At 42.7% G+C, this 17,526-nt stretch overlaps 1 protein-coding gene across 13 annotated transcripts in view; it reads right to left on the reverse strand.

The window, feature by feature from the left end:
* dab2ipb (DAB2 interacting protein b) overlaps positions 1–17,526 on the reverse strand; it is a 174,523-nt gene that overhangs the window by 67,658 nt on the left and 89,339 nt on the right. For all 13 annotated transcript variants that reach the window (XM_030435603.1, XM_030435599.1, XM_030435605.1 and 10 more), the window contains one exon: positions 10,922–11,040. In XM_030435603.1, coding sequence (XP_030291463.1) covers positions 10,922–11,040 — 119 coding nt within the window. The remainder of the gene's footprint in view (positions 1–10,921; positions 11,041–17,526) is intronic.

Here is a 17,526-nt window from a genome sequence, read left to right on the forward strand (position 1 = left end):
CCAAAAAGAGTAGGAGAGGGAGAAGGATGCACTCTTCCTCTGCCTAATTACTCTGCTGCGATGAACATAATGAAAGCACGGCTGTTGTGTTTTCTTCAGACTGGCACGAAATCTGCGACTGGGCATTTGATTTTTGGCACTACGTGGTGCATTACTTCTCTGGGCAGTGTCCAGGCCTACATCCTTAAAATCGTCACAAATAAATGATGAATCAACATTTGGGAAGATCATGTAGTGAATGAATAAGTGAATGAACGATGCCAGGATGAGTCAGTCATACGATGGAGCACTACTTTTATTGAAATGTGAAGGAAAAAAGAAAGAGTGTGTTTACGTGGGCACGAGTGTGTGTTGTGGAGGGTTACAGGCACAACAGGTAGAAGTCGTCAGTTTAGGTTTGTAAAAGAAACATTCAAAGTCGACCCTTCCGCTCCAGCTTGCATCTTCTTGTGCCAAAACTAGGCTGTTGGCTCCTCTGTCATTGTCAGCAGACGAGTTTGCCTTTCTTTTCTTTCTTTTCTGGTGCGGTGTGTCACGTTCAATGTCACAAACACGTCAGAAAACAGGGATCATGTATCTCATCAGATGGCATAGGGAGGAGACAAGCGCAGCACCAATCAGAGCATGTAAAGCAGAGTGGAGGGCTGAGAATTACTCACTCACGGAGCTGATCATTCTCCTCCCCGCTCAAAGCTTCTAAAGGCCGCTCCACTCATTATCATTCTGAGCTGCACTTAGATTCGATCTATTCAAATCGCTCGCTGCTCGCTACAAAAACGAGGAGAAATTTGAGTTGTATTTTATTTGTAGCTTAAATTGGTAGACTGGCATCCAAAATAACTGAGCAACCAAAAACACTTTTTCGAAGAAGAAGTGATTCGGACTCAGGGTGTTAGCGGAAACGGAGTTAAACTGGAGCAAGATGGCGCTGGGGGATAGACCTTTTCAAAAAGGCAGCTCTGCCCACCATTAAAAATCCTTCTGCTCACTCTGCTCACACGCTCTGGTACCAATTGGGAGAGAGAGATTATCGAGCACTGCTTCAATGGAGATGGACAGAAAAGCATTATACGCCAACGTCCTTAACTTTAACACGTCACAGCACTGCGCCTGAAAATGGGCTAAATATTAGCCACCGTTATTCGATCTCTGCCGATCAACGCTGGAGCCAATAAACACCCACAATTGCTGCAGAGTCATTTGGCACTGGAACGAATGCCTATTGTGTACCTTCCAAAATGAAGACAAAAGTCAGACATTAGGTGGGGTTTTAAATCCAGTATGATTGGGAAGGGTTATTGGATGCATGCTTCAGATCTGGCACCTGGTCGCTACGTCTTCACACAGTCCTGCCTTCACACCCCGCATGGTGGCTACAGACCCACTGCTCAAAGGCTAGGGCAAACACAGGCAGGGTCTAGACACCGTTATTCTTTTTTTCTTTCAGGAAATTCCTCCTTGTTCGGCCTCGAAGTGCACATGTGATCAACAGGCATGTGACATTCAGCATCCGGAGAGTGGAACTGAAGAGATGAAAGGGGGGAAACAGGAGGATGGAGAGGTGGTAAATAAGACATCTTCCCCCCCAAAAAATTAGGAAAGGTAAAAGGTTTGGGGAGTGAGCAAATTATGACAAATTCGAACATGAGGAGGAGCGAGGAGGAGGATGCTGGTGCAGTGGCTCGAAATGAAGAAGCGAGGGCAGAGAGAGAAGAGGATCCAGGGACAAGTCTGCAAGAGCTGGATTGAGTTTAATGTAGCAGAAATCCACCAGTGAACCGGAGCTCCAAAACAACAGCTCCGAACACGACTATTACCGTGAACGGAGTAGATAAGAGAGAAGCAAAGTGACAAATGATGGCAAAACAGAGGGATAAAAGGGATGGATGCAAACAGCGAGACGAGGAAGTCAAATGGGGAGAGATGATGGTAGGGTTTGTACAGACTAAAACTCAAGCACTTCAAGGTACCTAAACCCAAACTTTCAGGGCTTTGTTCGAACCCTGAGGTTGTAACATGAAGGGTTAATAGATGCTGGGATGCTGGAAGAGCAAAAGAAGTGAATGTCAGTAACTAAGTGAGCGAGAGGGCGGTGGGAACGAGGGAGGGAGCCGTAGAAAAAGGTTGGATATTACAGTCAATCCACCTGGGGAATGTTTACAGAATTTAATAACTCTAAATGGCATCACTTTATTGGATTTATGGATGGATGTCTCTCACTCCCTCACTGTGCCGCTCTATTTCGGATCTTCCTCACGCACACACATGTACACTACAACACCCCCACCTGCAACAATTATCATGGCACCCTTTGGTGCGGTTTTATGGAAAATGACAGGGGGGTTTCTATCAAGGGCTCTTGAATCCTGTTAAAGCAGATATTGGGAGTTACAGGGGAAAGCTACTTACAACACACACGCCGGCGCCGCTGCTTCACGACCTTATATGGTCACTGGAATTGTAACTCAATCCAAAGCAAGATAAATAAAGTGAAGCGGTGGATATACAACCTCAAATCAATAAAAACCCCAACCCAAGTGAAGAGATTAGGCACGGATATACAAAGCTCTGATAACTAAAAATGTTGGGATGCTGTGTACAATGTAAATAAATGACTTCCAAATCCTTTTCAACCTATAATCAGCTGAATAGAAGATGTTTAATATGTAAGGATTCTGCATTAAAATGTCTATTAAAAACCTATTTTGTTGAGCTGTGTATTTTCATTATCCCAAATTTTGAATGTTTAATCCCAGAGAAATCCACAAGTCTGTAAGTCTACTCGAGGTAACAGAGTGTTTCATTTGGTTGCCTGTTGCAACTTCCGAAATGGAAATTTCCCCAAGCAGCCAGATTGATTTTCTGTACATTAGCCGTAAAATAGACCCCTCCCCTCACTGTGGTATCTTTATGTAGTAAAGTACATTTCCACTCCAGCTCCAGTCGGCTGTGAACAGTTGGGTCACCGCTACAGATTGCTGCTGCAGTCGGGTCGATAACTAGGAGTGAAGATAAATCCCCTCTCTTATTCTGAAAGTTAATAAGTTATCTCTGAGCCCTCATTTTGTCGGTTAACGCTAGAGCAGATCTGACTTGGTGTTGATTCCTCCAGAACATCTGGCTTTGCACCACCCCCCTCCTCCACAGCTAGCTAGCAGCTGCAGTCGCTATGTTCCCCTGCTCCACCTGGCCCTCCCCCCAAATCACATATCGTGCGTCTAATGATCAAACTGATCAACGAGACGAGTTTTTTTTTTTTTTAAAGCATACACTCCTTCTTAATTTGATGCCTGCAGCTACTATTAAGGACAAAGTTGCTGTAAGTGCTTTAATGACACGAGGAAGCTTTTCTAATTAAACGCTAATGAGAAATGGAGTTTGTATCTCAAAGTAAATGAGAGTGTCTTTATTCCTTGCCATTATGTACAGTATGGAGATGAACATTTACAATGAATAAATAGCATCTGGAAATAGAATAAAAGCCTAGTCAGAAAAGCTTCCAGAACATATTTTGGTTGAACGTCAAAAACTGTGAGTCCTGATCTCAGTTTATTAAAATCGTGGATCAGGATAATACGAAATGTGAGGACAATGGCGCCTATTAAGTCCTTACAAGTCTTGTTTAGCTTCCCTCCCTGCGCTCTTCGTTGGTGTTGTTAATGTCTTTGTCTTGTCTTCTGTGCATTTTATTGTATCCATTCATCTTCCACACCCCGGGAAACTCTCCCAGCATGCATCTATGAGACTGCTCGGCATACAGTATGGTACACGCAATGCAAACATAATCAAACCATATGCCGTGCGAAAACAGGGGACAGAAACAGGAGGAGAAATACGGATGTAATAAATCGGTTCGGCCATTTTATCCATCTGCTAATGTTTAGTGCTGTGAGTGACGGCAAGAAAAGCCTTCCTGCTGTGTTATAGAAGCAGTCCTTCCATGAAAACGCATGAGTCACTGGTGCCCACAGTGCTGAGAGCTGCAGTTACCCAAACACACACACACTGGCACACAATATGTGTGTGCGCCAGTGTGAGACAGAGATTACAGACAGAGAATAAAAAAAACACATAATGATAATCGGTCAACTCCATCCAACCAGTGCTGAGGCTGCAAAATCCACACAGGCAAGTACTCCCCATTACATAGTTAAAGGCTGGAGGGGAAGGAGGAGCAGGGAAGAAGAGGGGAACTATTGACAGCAATGATGTCAGCAAAGCTTCGGTTGCACTCAGGGAAGCTGTGGAGAAACACTTGTGTGTGCAATCAAATGTGTATTTATGTCGAGAGTGAGATGCTGCACGTGTGGAGAAGAAGGGAAGATCCACACACACTCTGAAGCACTCTCTTGCCTGTGTGCTTAATGAGTCAAACAGTACATGAGTGACCCTGAATTACATTGACCAGTGACATCTGGCATGATGCAACGGGGAGGAAAGCAGCAGCAGCAGCGAGAGGAGACATGACTGAAGGGAGGGTCATTATTTTTTATTAGAGGGGACTGGAGCCTGATCTAAGGTGCCCTTTGAGTTTTGGAGTAAACACAGAAAAACTTGCTAAAACATCTGCATTTATCAACAACAAGCGTATCAATTTAACAGAATGCATTTCCATCCTCAAACATTCTCATGCCATTTTTAAAAATGTTCAAAATCCTGTTTTAAACGTGGTTTCTCGCTCAAGGATAGCACCTTAGTTCCTCTGTCACACAGCATATTGACTGTTGTGTGCCTGATGGTACACAACAATCTTGTGACTTCATTTTCAAAATTCAAAACATCTCTGTTCCATTTCCTTTTTTACTTTTAATTAATTAAAGATCATTTCCTCAAACTAATTAAGTAGTTATACTGCCTGAACCGAAGCAAACCTTGACCGAAAACTGAAAATATTCTTTTAAATACCTTAAAAACAACAAATTCACTGAGCCAAATATTAAAAATCTATTAAAAATAAAAAACCTTAATTACACATGGGACACACTCAGGTCACCTGCATGAAAGTCATATGAAGATCCATTCATCCGGCATGTCTAGACACAAGTCATTTCATCTTTATACCATATCACCTAACAGCCCAACCCTTCCAAATGTTTTTTCCAGCAGAAAGCTTCTCATATAACCATCGTAACACTCTTACAAGGCGGACTATCATTATCCATGCACACGGATGTGTAGTCAAACCCATAAATTATTAAAAAAAACAACATGCACTCAGAGTACGAGCTCAGACTGTAACATAACTGCCGCATCCTGCAAAGCTCGTCCAAGATTTTAGAGTCCCATGCTTTGGGTGTTGCTAGTATTGGCAGCGCTGTGCATTGTGCAGCCTGTGTAATGTGTGCTACAGCTCCACAGCGCTACTAATGTTCAAAAACTCTTCAGGGAACCTTTATAGATTAATTACTGCAGCTAGTTCCAAAGGGTTTATATAGATGAATAGATGCACTGCCTCAGAATTAAACCGTCATTCACACATATCAATATTTCAGTATATGGAGACAGGCAAAGACAAGGGCTGCCCGACTGTACTTGATGAGTTAATTTTGTATTTCTGAAATAAAATCTGCCAGGAGCTTATTGGCAAAAAAATATGATGCCATCAACCCCCACCATATGTCGCACTCTGCTGTCGCTAAAGAGTTACAACCACTGTGATATTCATCAGTGTGTCTACACGGTCCAAGCAAGGTCAGTGCGGATCAGATGACGGAGCAGAGGCGAGTCAGGGTCAGATCATCTCTCAGATACAAGCGAAACGTGACGAGCGGGTCAGAGCAGCAGAGAACAACACAAGACAAACAAGGTGCCATCAGAAGAAAGGTGCACACTGAGTAATGCGTTTGTTATTTATGAGGTGAATGGGGATCCATACTGTCGCAGGACAACAACCGGCACAAACAGCAACAGTTCAGTTGTTATTAGTCTGTTTCCCCTGAGAGTTCATACTCAGTTCCTTAAGAATCTGTAACTGCAGAAAGGAGAATGTGTCTGATTAATGATTCATTGTGGTTTATTTGAGATGCTGTAACTTTCCTTGCCTCGGTGAAAGCTAAAGCAGAAACTGTGCAACCTTTCACCATCTCCAGCTGTCATACAACTGAATACCCGGGAAGAAAACCAAAAACAAAACATAACCTGACTATATTTTTTAAGACAATGTCGGTGTAATGAAGTATGAATATGAAAATAATAACCCGGTCACGTGTTTTGTGTGCGCCCACACATTGCTGTGTTTCTGCTTGGCTACAGATTGGAGTGTTCAGTGAGTGTTCTGCCTCTGATTAACACAGATGAATATTTCATTTTGGACGTCCAGCTGCTCCTCATCTGCAGGTCACTCTCCTGAGACCGCCTCAGGCTGCAAGGCTTAACAATGTCATCACAGCTTACACACACACACACACACACACGCTGAAAACGTGTGTGAGTGTATTCAGGACGATGTGTGTTTGCTCCCAAGAGATAGTAATACTAAAAATACACAAATACTTTTCTGTGAAATGTAAAAGGAGTAGAAGAAGGAATGTAAGGAATCTATCAGGGTTGGGATAATAGATGTATCTTCCCGATTCAATACCATGAGGACACCTTGGCTGTATTTCTAAACTCATTGGGAATTCTGAAATGTGAAATAAAATGGGTCGCTTGTTCAAATAATATCATCAGGGTTGTGATGCTAATTTACCTTAGCATGTTAACGGTAATCCCTATTATGTGTTAGCGTTTAGCTAAGGGACTAAGTGCTAGATCGATTCAGGAATCAAAGAATCCATTCAGGTATTGTAACTATTTTATTAACTAACTAGACGAAATAACAAATTAATCATTGGCAGCGTCGGCGATTCTGTAGAAAGACAGATGTTTACTGAGTCTTATTCTCAGGCCCTCAAATATCGATGCTCAGGGTTAAAATTCCTCTGAAAGCGGCTGTATTTTGACGACGTACCAATCAACTATCTTCCTCTAGAACTGCTTTCTCTCCCTTTAATTGGGGAAATAATCAGCAGATGAATTGATAATGAAAACAACGATTAGTTGCAGCCCTCAATAGGGGAATTAAAAGGTGATTGCTTTAAGTAATCAAACTGTGCTGTGCTATGTAGCCCAAACAACTTCACACAACCTCCAACATCGTGAGGTAAATACAGCGTTTGAGACGTACAGTGAATGCTAAATGTTCCCCGCATCTCTCATATTCAGGCCTGCACATCTGCACACCAGGGAGTTTTTCAGGGTATAGGATTCCCTTCCTCCTTCCCCCTCATCTCTCCTTCATCTCATCATCTCTTTTCCCTCTTCTGCCACTTCCCAAGCCTGTCTTCTTCTTCTGCAGTGTTTTCTGCCCTGTGGGGAGTCTGCTCCCAGGCTGACGAGGAGTGTCACTGACTCCTCTCACAGCACATTACTATTTTTTCATGCTTTTCCCCTCTTTTTTTTTTTTTCCCCTCCGAACAAACGCCACAGCACACACACAGTCATGTGTCACTATATCCACCATTTCCCTGGATAATGTCCTTGAAGAGTGAAAGCACCGGAGAGGCGTTTTCTCTCCTTTTCCTGCTACGCCAGGATAAGCTTATGGAGACCTATCAGTGTACAGTATAGGTGTCAATATGTGCATTTGCCAGCAAGGTGTATGTAGCTTGTGTGTTTTCAGGTTAAACTGGCCAAGATAAGACACCACCTGGACAATTCCAATTTCCTCTCTGATGTTTGCCTTCTTTGCCGAGCGCTTTATCAGAAGGAAACGCATAAATGCTGATAGGTAAGGACACCTCGCTACTAGAAAGAGGGAGCGGGTGGGGATGGGAGGCGAGGATGAAATTGGAGAGTGATGAGTTTGAAATGGATAGACGGGATGCGAGGTATATAAAGAGATGGGCAGAAGTGGCAGCTAGGATGAGAAAAGACAGCGGGACAAAGAAGAGGAGGCATGAGCTCAATTTGTCCGACTGCACCAGAGGAATAGTTCACCGTGTTCCACGCTGAACAATCGGCAGTGTTCCCTTGTGATAGTTTGACAGTGATGTTAATGCCTCATTAAAAAGTACGGAGAGTGGCAGCAACTCGGCTCCGAGTTTTGAAACCGAGAGCCGTGGAACATCTCTTCAAAAGCAGCACCCCCATTAATTAAACTCCACAGATGGACACCTTGGCTTTTTTCCAGACGCAGCAAAGGGAAAAAAAAAAAAAAAGGCGGTGGGAATTATAGCTGTTTTCATGCACGCATGGAAGGACCAATCGAAAAATCTAGAGTGAGCAGGGCGAGTGCAATCGAAGGTCAGCATAGCCTGGTCCGGAATCCTAATTGACATCATTAGGCGAGGGCAACTGTTTGCCAAGTGGCTGAGCTCCTGAGGAAATTAGGAGGAAAGTTATCAGAAACTGGCAATTATCACAGCCTGAAGTGAAATACCATCACACGGGTATCGCTGTGGAAAGAAGACTCAAAATAGAGCTGTATAGTTCAGACTCTGGGGACATAGATATATTTATTTATCAGCTGATATCAATATATCATGACATAGAAATCACGTTTTTTTTCATCTTATATCTGACTTCAAAGACTCTCTGGTGCTTAAAATTCCTTTGCAGTAGATCCAGAACCTGAAAAATGTACAACGGTTGGAAAAACTCCAAACCGAAATTCTATCGATCCAATAAATAAATTACACAAAACGTGTCAATCTTGCATAAGTCCTCAGGTATGAAAGGTCTTCTCACATGACTGATACCTTGGGTCGGTTATATTTATTAACAGTACCTACTGGCATCATGTCTTTTGCCATTAAAAAAGCTACGGCATGTCATAAGTGTCTATTGAAAACGGAAACAGTTTTTTTAGTACAGTGTTTCTCAAACTCTTTACGTCGGGCGTTTCAGAGATTTCAATGCTGAATGCGTTTCTCTTCCAGTTGTTTGCTTCGGCTGTCACTGGGAAACTCACGGAACTGCTGTTTGTTTGAGATGTTTTTGAACCTTTCATATTTCCCCCACTTTCGGTGTTGCCATCACAGTTTGAGTTTAGCTCGTAGCTATAATCATGGATGATGTGTGCGACGTGCATGAATGTGACTACATAGCAGGCCGACACAAAAATATGTCAGGAACGAACAAACCCATTTCAAATTTCATTTCTGCTCATTCATTCTGTATTTTGATAGAATGTTTAAAACATATTTGTTGGATTCCTTTGCATGCCACCACAGTGAGCGTCTTTTATACTTGGCTGGTGATTCATCCGGGGATGAACTTTGCAGTGTCTGTTGCCACAGGTTGACAGTGACTAATCCCTTTAATGATTTATTTTATGGAGCCGTTTCCTCTTTGATTCTGTCTCACACAGGCTTGTTTTGCTTTCATTCATCCACAACAACTCTTCTATGTTTAAGGTTGAGTTCAGTTTTCATTATTATGCTTTTGCAAATTTTGGTTCACTTTCAGGTCTTCAGAAAGGTTTAATGTTCATGTTAAATTATTGAGTTTTGCAGTTGTTTCTTGCTTGTGACTAGGGCTGGGCGATTAATCGAATTTTGATCGCGATTTCGGCTTCTCACGATCATGAAAACACTGTAATCGAAGAAAAACGATTAACGTGCCATGTCGTGTATGCAAATTACTGCGCTGTAAATGCACAGTGAACGCACCTGTGTCACCTGCAGTTGCAGCAGTGAGTGTGTGGATTCATTGTGGAACGAGCGATTGACAACATGGCAGAAAAGCAGCCTGAGCCTTTAGTTGAAAAGAAAGGTAGGACAACTTTGGTAATTTGGAAACATTTTGGCTTCAAATCGTCGGACGTGGAGCAGAAGGAGATTGTTTGCAAAGTCTGTCACACCGTCGTGTCTGCACCCCAGGGCAACACGACAAATTTATTTTAAGTGGTGCCTGACAAAGTATTGAAGGACAGCGAGAGATAACGGAGGCTGTGACATTCATGCTAGCTGAGGACATGTGCCCCATCAGTACAGTTAGCAACCCAGGCTTCAAGACACGGGTCAACACGTTGGACAAGCGGTACGTGTTGCCATCACGCAAACATACAAATATTATTATCATTTACTTTCTTACTTGTTACTAATCTATGTGGTTGTTTTTCTAAAAGTTATATTTAAAGTTGAGTTTTGGTGGCCAATAAATACTTTTTTTGAAATCAGTGAATAATCGTGTTTATTAATCTGGATTTCAATATCAATCAAAATAATCGTGATTATTATTTTTAGCATAATCGCCCAGCCCTACTTGTGACTGTAGTTTGTTTTTGTAATTGCCAAGTATAACATGTCAATATGATGTAGCTACGTATAAATACAAAACACAACTACAGAATGTGCTACTAAATGCTTTGAATTCAAATATTCTTATATGTCCGCGTGTGTAGTTTTAGCATGAACGTTTTCTTTCACTGCCTATTTTCATTTTCGTTCCAGTTTAGGTTACGATAATAACTCCGCTGTAGTCTAACGATCTGTCTTTGATATCAAAGTAGCAGCATGTGGCATGTTCAGCTGACTCAATATACTACACCAAAGTTTCTACCTGTCTTATCAAGAAAAGGTTCCATAGTGTTTTCAGAGTTCATATGCTTTCTATTGCCCAGCCCTCATGACAACTAACGGCTAAATAAATTATATTTCAGAGGAAGTACAACATTCTCCGAACAAATTACTTTAATGCCAAACACGACGAAGGACGGGAGATTCATTATCACGTATTACGATGAGAAAGAAGGAGATGGATTAGAAGTGACAGGTTGGAGACTCGGGATATACTGCTTTTCACAACGCTTTGACAACACAAGACAAAAATGTCAACAATGACCCGATTAACCAGCCATCAGGCAGAGAGACGCCAGAATAGAACAAATCCAAGCACACACAAACACGCACAAGAATCAGCATAATGGACAAACACCTACCTGTCATTATCGACGCTCCTGAAGCCGGGAAGGATGTGTCTGAAGCTGGAGTTGCGGTCAAGTTTGGGCTGACTCTTGGTGCGCTTTATCGAGCCCTTCAGCCGTCGACTCAGAAAGCCCTGACGGAGAGACACAGAGGAAGTCAATAAAGCTGATGTCACCGCGAGGGAAGTCTCCCAGATGTCAATCATTAAGCGCAACTTGGCAGCAGGACAGAACATATTAATACCGACATTCACAATCCATGTCCTAAATTCTGTGTCATGAATAGTTAAAGGGGGAATAAATGAGTATAGATCTTCATATCAGGCTTGAGGGTGTTGTTTGGAAGCGAGGACAAGGTCAAACGCACAACACAACCTGAATACAAAGAGGCATAACACCATGCACATACAGATTCTACAAGACAATAGACGTAATAAGCTGGTGCATAATATGCACGCAAAAAATTACAGATCGTTCCCCACAGCTGCGATTATAATAGCACTCGTGTCAAATCTAAGCGATGTGCAAACAGCGTTTTGTAATCACCAGCGTGCGCTAATTCAGCGAATACGCCCCTTTATTAGTTTTCCTCGTTCTACTCTTTGTCTGAGTCTGTGTGTTTACTTCTTCTAACATCTGCAATCACACTCCCCCAAGCACCTCGCCGTCGCCATGGCAACTGTTGGCTGGCATTAACAGTGAGAGAACTGGAACAAACGAGATGTGGTGCAGAAATGGCAGGCTGTTGCAAGTTTTGAGAGAGACAAAAAAAAAAGTAATCTTTTTCTTTCTGCCTTTTTTTTCTCCCTCTCTTTTTACCGCAGGGAAGAAGATCAAGAAGGGGATGAAGAAGATGAAGATGAAAAAAAAAAAAGAAGAAGGCCTTCGAATGAAGAGGGTGAACAGAGGAGTCGATCGAGTAACTTAGAAAGAGCAGCGTGATAAAGACAGAAACTTAACGAGGGAGCCAGTATAAAGCAGAAAGGACGAGACCAGCCTGGGCTCAGGTGCAGCTCTTTAAATCCAATCACACAACACAACAGCCAATTCATAGCTTGAATTATAGACAAATTCAGGAGCAACAATACGGTTATATAACACTGAGAGTTATATCCACAGTGCCTTGACCTCATGGCGTTCTCATACATGCAGACGTTTCACAAAAACGGTGAGGCCACACACAGCGGAGAAAAAAAAAAAAAAGACCTCCCTTTGTCCCAGTCGGGCCATTAACACACCTGTATAATTACAACCTAGCCTGTGAATAGGTCGCCCCGGGCAACAATGGAATGGGAATGATTACAGAGCGACTTCCCAGACAGCCTGCTAGCTGATCACAGAGGAGCCGCAGCATCCTGATGAACCACACCTGTCATCAGTAAAACACTTTGGGCTGAGAGCAAACACTCGCTAGTGTCAGTGTGTTTACGCTCACGCTGTTCGTGGGAGCGTCTCTGCCTGTTGTGTGTTCATACACTCAGTACAGGTTTATTCATTGGTAGAAGACTGAGCATAATAAGCCTCATATGACAACATGGAAGGAACTTCCTGTACACACAAAACACCCTCATATAGACCCCTTTCACACAGATGTTTGGTCCTACGAATGACAGCAACAGATCGCCCTATCTTATCATCTTGTTGATGTTAGAGCCTTTGAAACTTGGCACAACGTCAATCATTGTAATTTCTTAGCACAAAATATGAAAACATTCCTGGGGCTCGAAAACCACCCATCTCACATTTCGGAGCTGTTGTGCACCGTTTTGTCAAAATCCAGTGCAAATATATCATGAAAATACATTTTTGGCTGACATATAACCTTTACATTAAGTTTGAAAATCTAAAATGTAACAGGAGCCTTTCTGATTTGACACAGAATCACAGACTCCATTAGAAGTCAGCCGATGAAAACAGTTGTGTAGTTCCTCCTCTGTCTGTGGAGGAAGTCTGAGGTAAATTACTCAGCTTGGGCTCGGAAAGCAGACATAACAGAGAGCCTGCATAACAAAACTGGGAAATTAAGTTTGAGAGAAGGCGGACTTTCCCGGACAGGAATAGTCTGACAAAAGACCCTTCTGAGTTGCATTAAGGGTAATGTGAGTCTGGTGTTTTGGGAGCTCGACCAAATACTACAGCCTAAAAGTCAGGAGATCGTTGAGTCTGCTGCTCTGATTACTAGCATGAGACCCGTTTAAATATAAGTTTTGTTGTGCTCCTAACTTTGTGAACGTCTGACACTAAATTGCTGCTGTGGTGCAAACAGATTTTTACTTTCTCCTGATCAAGCAAAATTGGCAGTGGCACTCGAAAGGTGCAATTTGATTGATGTGTGTTAGCGCAAGTATGTATGTATGTATCAGTAAATGAGAATATGCCACATATTTAATATAATAAGTAGACATTGCAGTATGAAAATGGGACACAGCTAATGTCTATGGATGTGTTTCTTGAGTCTAAGTCTTTAATTCCTATTGTCACATGAGACATGACAAAACAAATCAATTGTTTGTCATTTATCATTATCAGCAACGGCTCTCGTGCACCTGCTCAATAATGATCAGACTTTGTGGCTATGTGATTAACTCTTAATTCTTCTGGACCTGTTATGTCATAAGTAAGTCGACAGGAAGTGGGCAGCAAATGGCTTATTATTGCTACCTGCCATTTGTGAGCTGTTTCGGGGGCTATTAGCTAAATGAACAGAGCTGAGTCACCAATGTTCGTATGAGCGCAGCGCCCGCGGCTCTCAGCGTCGATGCTTTTTGAATCAAACTCTCATTCCTTGGTCTTAAGTGTTTAATGTATCAATACATCACTCCGTGTGTGTGTGTGTGTGTGTGTGTGAGAGTGTGTGGGCATGTGGTTGGATTAGCATAGGCCCCATTCTAAACAAAGACAAATATGAGTCAGAGTGTGCAGTTGGAATATTGTTTTTTCGAGGGGATGTGGCATCCAAGATCAGCTCCTTCAACGACATGTCAAAGCAAAAGTGAGGTAGAGAATCGACACACACACCTCTTTCGTCCTGTCTGGATATCAATCACACCCTCCAAATTCATAGCAATTCCATGCCTCTTTCCCCGCCGCCCCTAGAGAGTGTGTGTGTGCCGGCTGCTGTTGGCATATTCACAGCTAAAAAATTAAAATGCTTCTCTTTTTTTCCCCCATCCGCAGAGATAAGTCAGTGAATAGAAACCTGTCCCTGTGGGCGATGTGGATTGATTAGTGGCTGCTTGTTCTGTTTTTTTACTTCTCTCGTTCCCCTGATGGATGTAGTCTGAAGAGTGGAGGGAGATGGAGAAACAGAAGCGAGCAGACAAAACAGAGAAGCCAAGGAACAAACCTATAATTTCTCTGATTATGTCGTGATTCTTGTCCTGCCTTTAACTGTTTCTGCAGCAATGCGACATTAACACTACCATCTCATGCAGTCGGTCTGACAAAAGCTCTCACAGAGATGTAGTCCAGGTTAAAGGTGAACAGATATGACGGCTTATTTTTCCCACCCACTTACAATCAGTCAGTAAGGATGACTGATGATTAACACCAGATTAAACCCCCATGGGAGGCAAGACACACCGGGAACACTGCAAATATGTTATCATTTAATTCACCTTCAGCCCCTGCTCATATGAGACGTCAGAGAGGACGATAGAAAAAAAAAAGTGTATGCAAGAAGGAAAATAGAGGCAGAGACGCATGGTGAAGGAGCAAAGCACAGAAATAGGTAAGACTGGTCAGAAAATGACAGACGGGGATGAGCTGTAGGTGCAGGATAAATGGAAAAAGTGGAGCACAATGTGGAGGCGGCAGAGCACGAGTTGATAGAAAAAGCAATAGAGTGAAACTAAATGAGGGGGAAAGTGAGGAGAAAAGTGCAGCAAATGAGTGACAAGGTCGCCGGCGGATCAGGGTTTAACAGAGCACAGCGTCGGCCACGGAGAGAGAATTAACCTGCAGCTGAAACAAAAGGTGGTCGAATACAGCAGAATTACATCTGCTCCTCCCTGTGGTTTACACTCTGATCACTGCTCTTTGACTATGCCTACATATGGGCGCAGGTCAGTAAATGGTAAAGGCACATGGGGGTACATGGAAAAGATTGAGTAGCTCAATTAATTTTGAAAATTGAATTATTGAATTCAATCTTGAGTCAGCTTTTGAGTGTTATTACAATTAAGTATGTGGATATCATCATACATCATCAGGGAACTCTTTAGGCCATGATAATCTCATAGTGAATATCTGATATCATGGCAGCCCTTACATTGGCGTGCATCGTCACATCGACTGACAAGTTTCCATATAGTGTGTTGTGTTTGCATCATAGCCGACTGGAGCCAATAAACATCTGTGACCACAGCAGAGGTCATTTCACACAGGAGTGAATGCAGACTGTACACGTCTACAGTAAAGACAAAGGACAGATTTAAGTGTGTGTTTGTGGGTCCAGTGTGAAAGAGGTATTACCGAAAAGGTAATCTATTATAAAAATCGATGCCTGACATTTCCCAAAATCGCGTGCCTTGACCTCTACCTATTACGTCTTGCTGTAGGTGATCAGTTATTAAATGCAGCATGGCCAGCGACTCCAGCATACACAATGGAAACCGCCACTGCATGAGATGTCATACATCATGTCATTGTTCCATTGTGGAAAGAAAAATGCATGAATGAACTCAAGGGAATACGATATTTCCCTGTGTGCATGGATGACTGATAGCTATAAAAATCACTGCATGAATGAAAAAGACATGAATACTGTGGAGAGCCCTCCATTAATTAATTTCTACATGCATTCGGGTTTGCTCAAGTGTCAGGCCCTTTACATTTCATTTTTGCAAACACCTACTCACTATAGAAAAACATGATAAGGCTATTACAGACAGTGTAACCTGACAAGGGGCACTACAGTGTCACATGTTAGCGTGAATTTCAATGCGCTCTTTAATTATTCCACTTTTCTACGGTTGACAGCTAATTAGTGGAAAAGGGGGGGATGGAATAATCTGATTCAACATGCATCCTTGAAGGGGAGGAGAGGCTGGTTTTCCACCAACCCAGCAAAACCCTGCTGCATTGTACGAGCTCCGAGGGGAATCTGACGGTTGTGGAAAGAATGTGTTTGTCCATATTTACCGTGTTTACAGTGCAAATGTGTGTAGGCTTACCTCTGCGCATGTCTGTTTGTGTGAGAGTGCATAACAGGCTTGCATACTTGATGGTAATCTCAGCCTGTCCAAGCCCATTAAATCAGCACTAGGAGGACAGCTCAATTTTATCGCCGGGTTTTTTGCTTTTTTTCATGAAATTAAAGCAAATGCTTGCTACAAGTTAATTCTATTCCCTTGGCTTTGGCAATTTCAGGCTTCCCTAATGGGGGCTGATAGAATCAGTGCCTGGACAATCAGCAGGGTGTTCCCTGCTTCCACATCAACCTCTCTTGTCCCCCTCTAGCTCTAACCTGATGAAAACAAGAGACATACCTGTCCAATTAGACCCCCTGCTATTATCTGAGAGGAGGGGGGGCAGGCAGGGACGATGGAGTCAGAGAGAGATTGGATAAGGAGCTAAGTCACAATTGAGAATCAATCCATCCAACGAGTGCAATCAGCAGGACTTGGACGTGACTGACTTAGATAAGGTTTGTTTGTCTGCTTCTTAAAACAAGCACTCAGTACGAGAAAGTACCAAGTAGCAACTTTTGTATTTAAGCTATGCAATATTCTAGTATTTCTGAATTGCCTGGGGAAGATTAGGCTTTAGAAAGATTTTATTTTTCTCCAATGCCTGCTGGTAAGAAGTCGTCTTTTTTTTTTTCTCTTTCTCTCTCTCTCTTATAAATGCTTTGAGATGTGCTTATGTGTGTGTGTGTGTGGCACCCATTTGTGTGTGCAGACATTGAACTCGGTCTCTGCAAAGAACATGAGAGAAAAACATTTTGACAGATTTAGCTCAAGGCCTAGGAGGGGTACTTTAGATGTCACCGCAACTCTTTTCACTGGAGGGAGAAAAGTGAGGGGTGGTTTGTCATTGCTAAAAGTGCTGAAGATACAGGAGAGGAGGAAGAGGAGGAGAAGATGACCCCATGGCTGCATGTCACCGTGTTTACATGCCCACATGTTCGTCTCCAACCCACCCTCAACATACACTAATGTGTCTTTTTCAACTGCATGAGACTTATTAGTAATCGATCCATCAGTAAAACTTAAAAATCGTATCTGTTAACTGGTCTGCATCCATCAAAAGAAGCTGGAAAGTTAGACTGTTGTGTTACCATCACAGGCCAGAAGGGGGCAGTATAGGAAAAAGTGCAGCAAAGGGTCAAACATAGTCCGGGCAAGCTTTCTCAGTGCAAGAAGTCACTGCTGCTTAGCAATGAGCCCACAGAAGTCAGTTAAGTGGTCATGTGATGGAGGCAGGATGACTTTGCTGCAGTGCTCTTCTTCTCCCTCTCCTCCCCGGAGAGCACAAGGAGCTGCTTAAGAGACACTTAATCAATATTTAGCCCGTCTATCTGACCTTTTCCTGTCTCGTACAGGCTTTTTATTCTACTTTCCATTTTAATATCTGATTCCATCCACTCAATGATTCAATTTTCAATGACTTGATTCAGA

The sequence above is a fragment of the Sparus aurata genome, chromosome 12 (assembly GCF_900880675.1).
Source record: "Sparus aurata chromosome 12, fSpaAur1.1, whole genome shotgun sequence".
Classification (NCBI taxonomy): domain Eukaryota; kingdom Metazoa; phylum Chordata; class Actinopteri; order Spariformes; family Sparidae; genus Sparus; species Sparus aurata.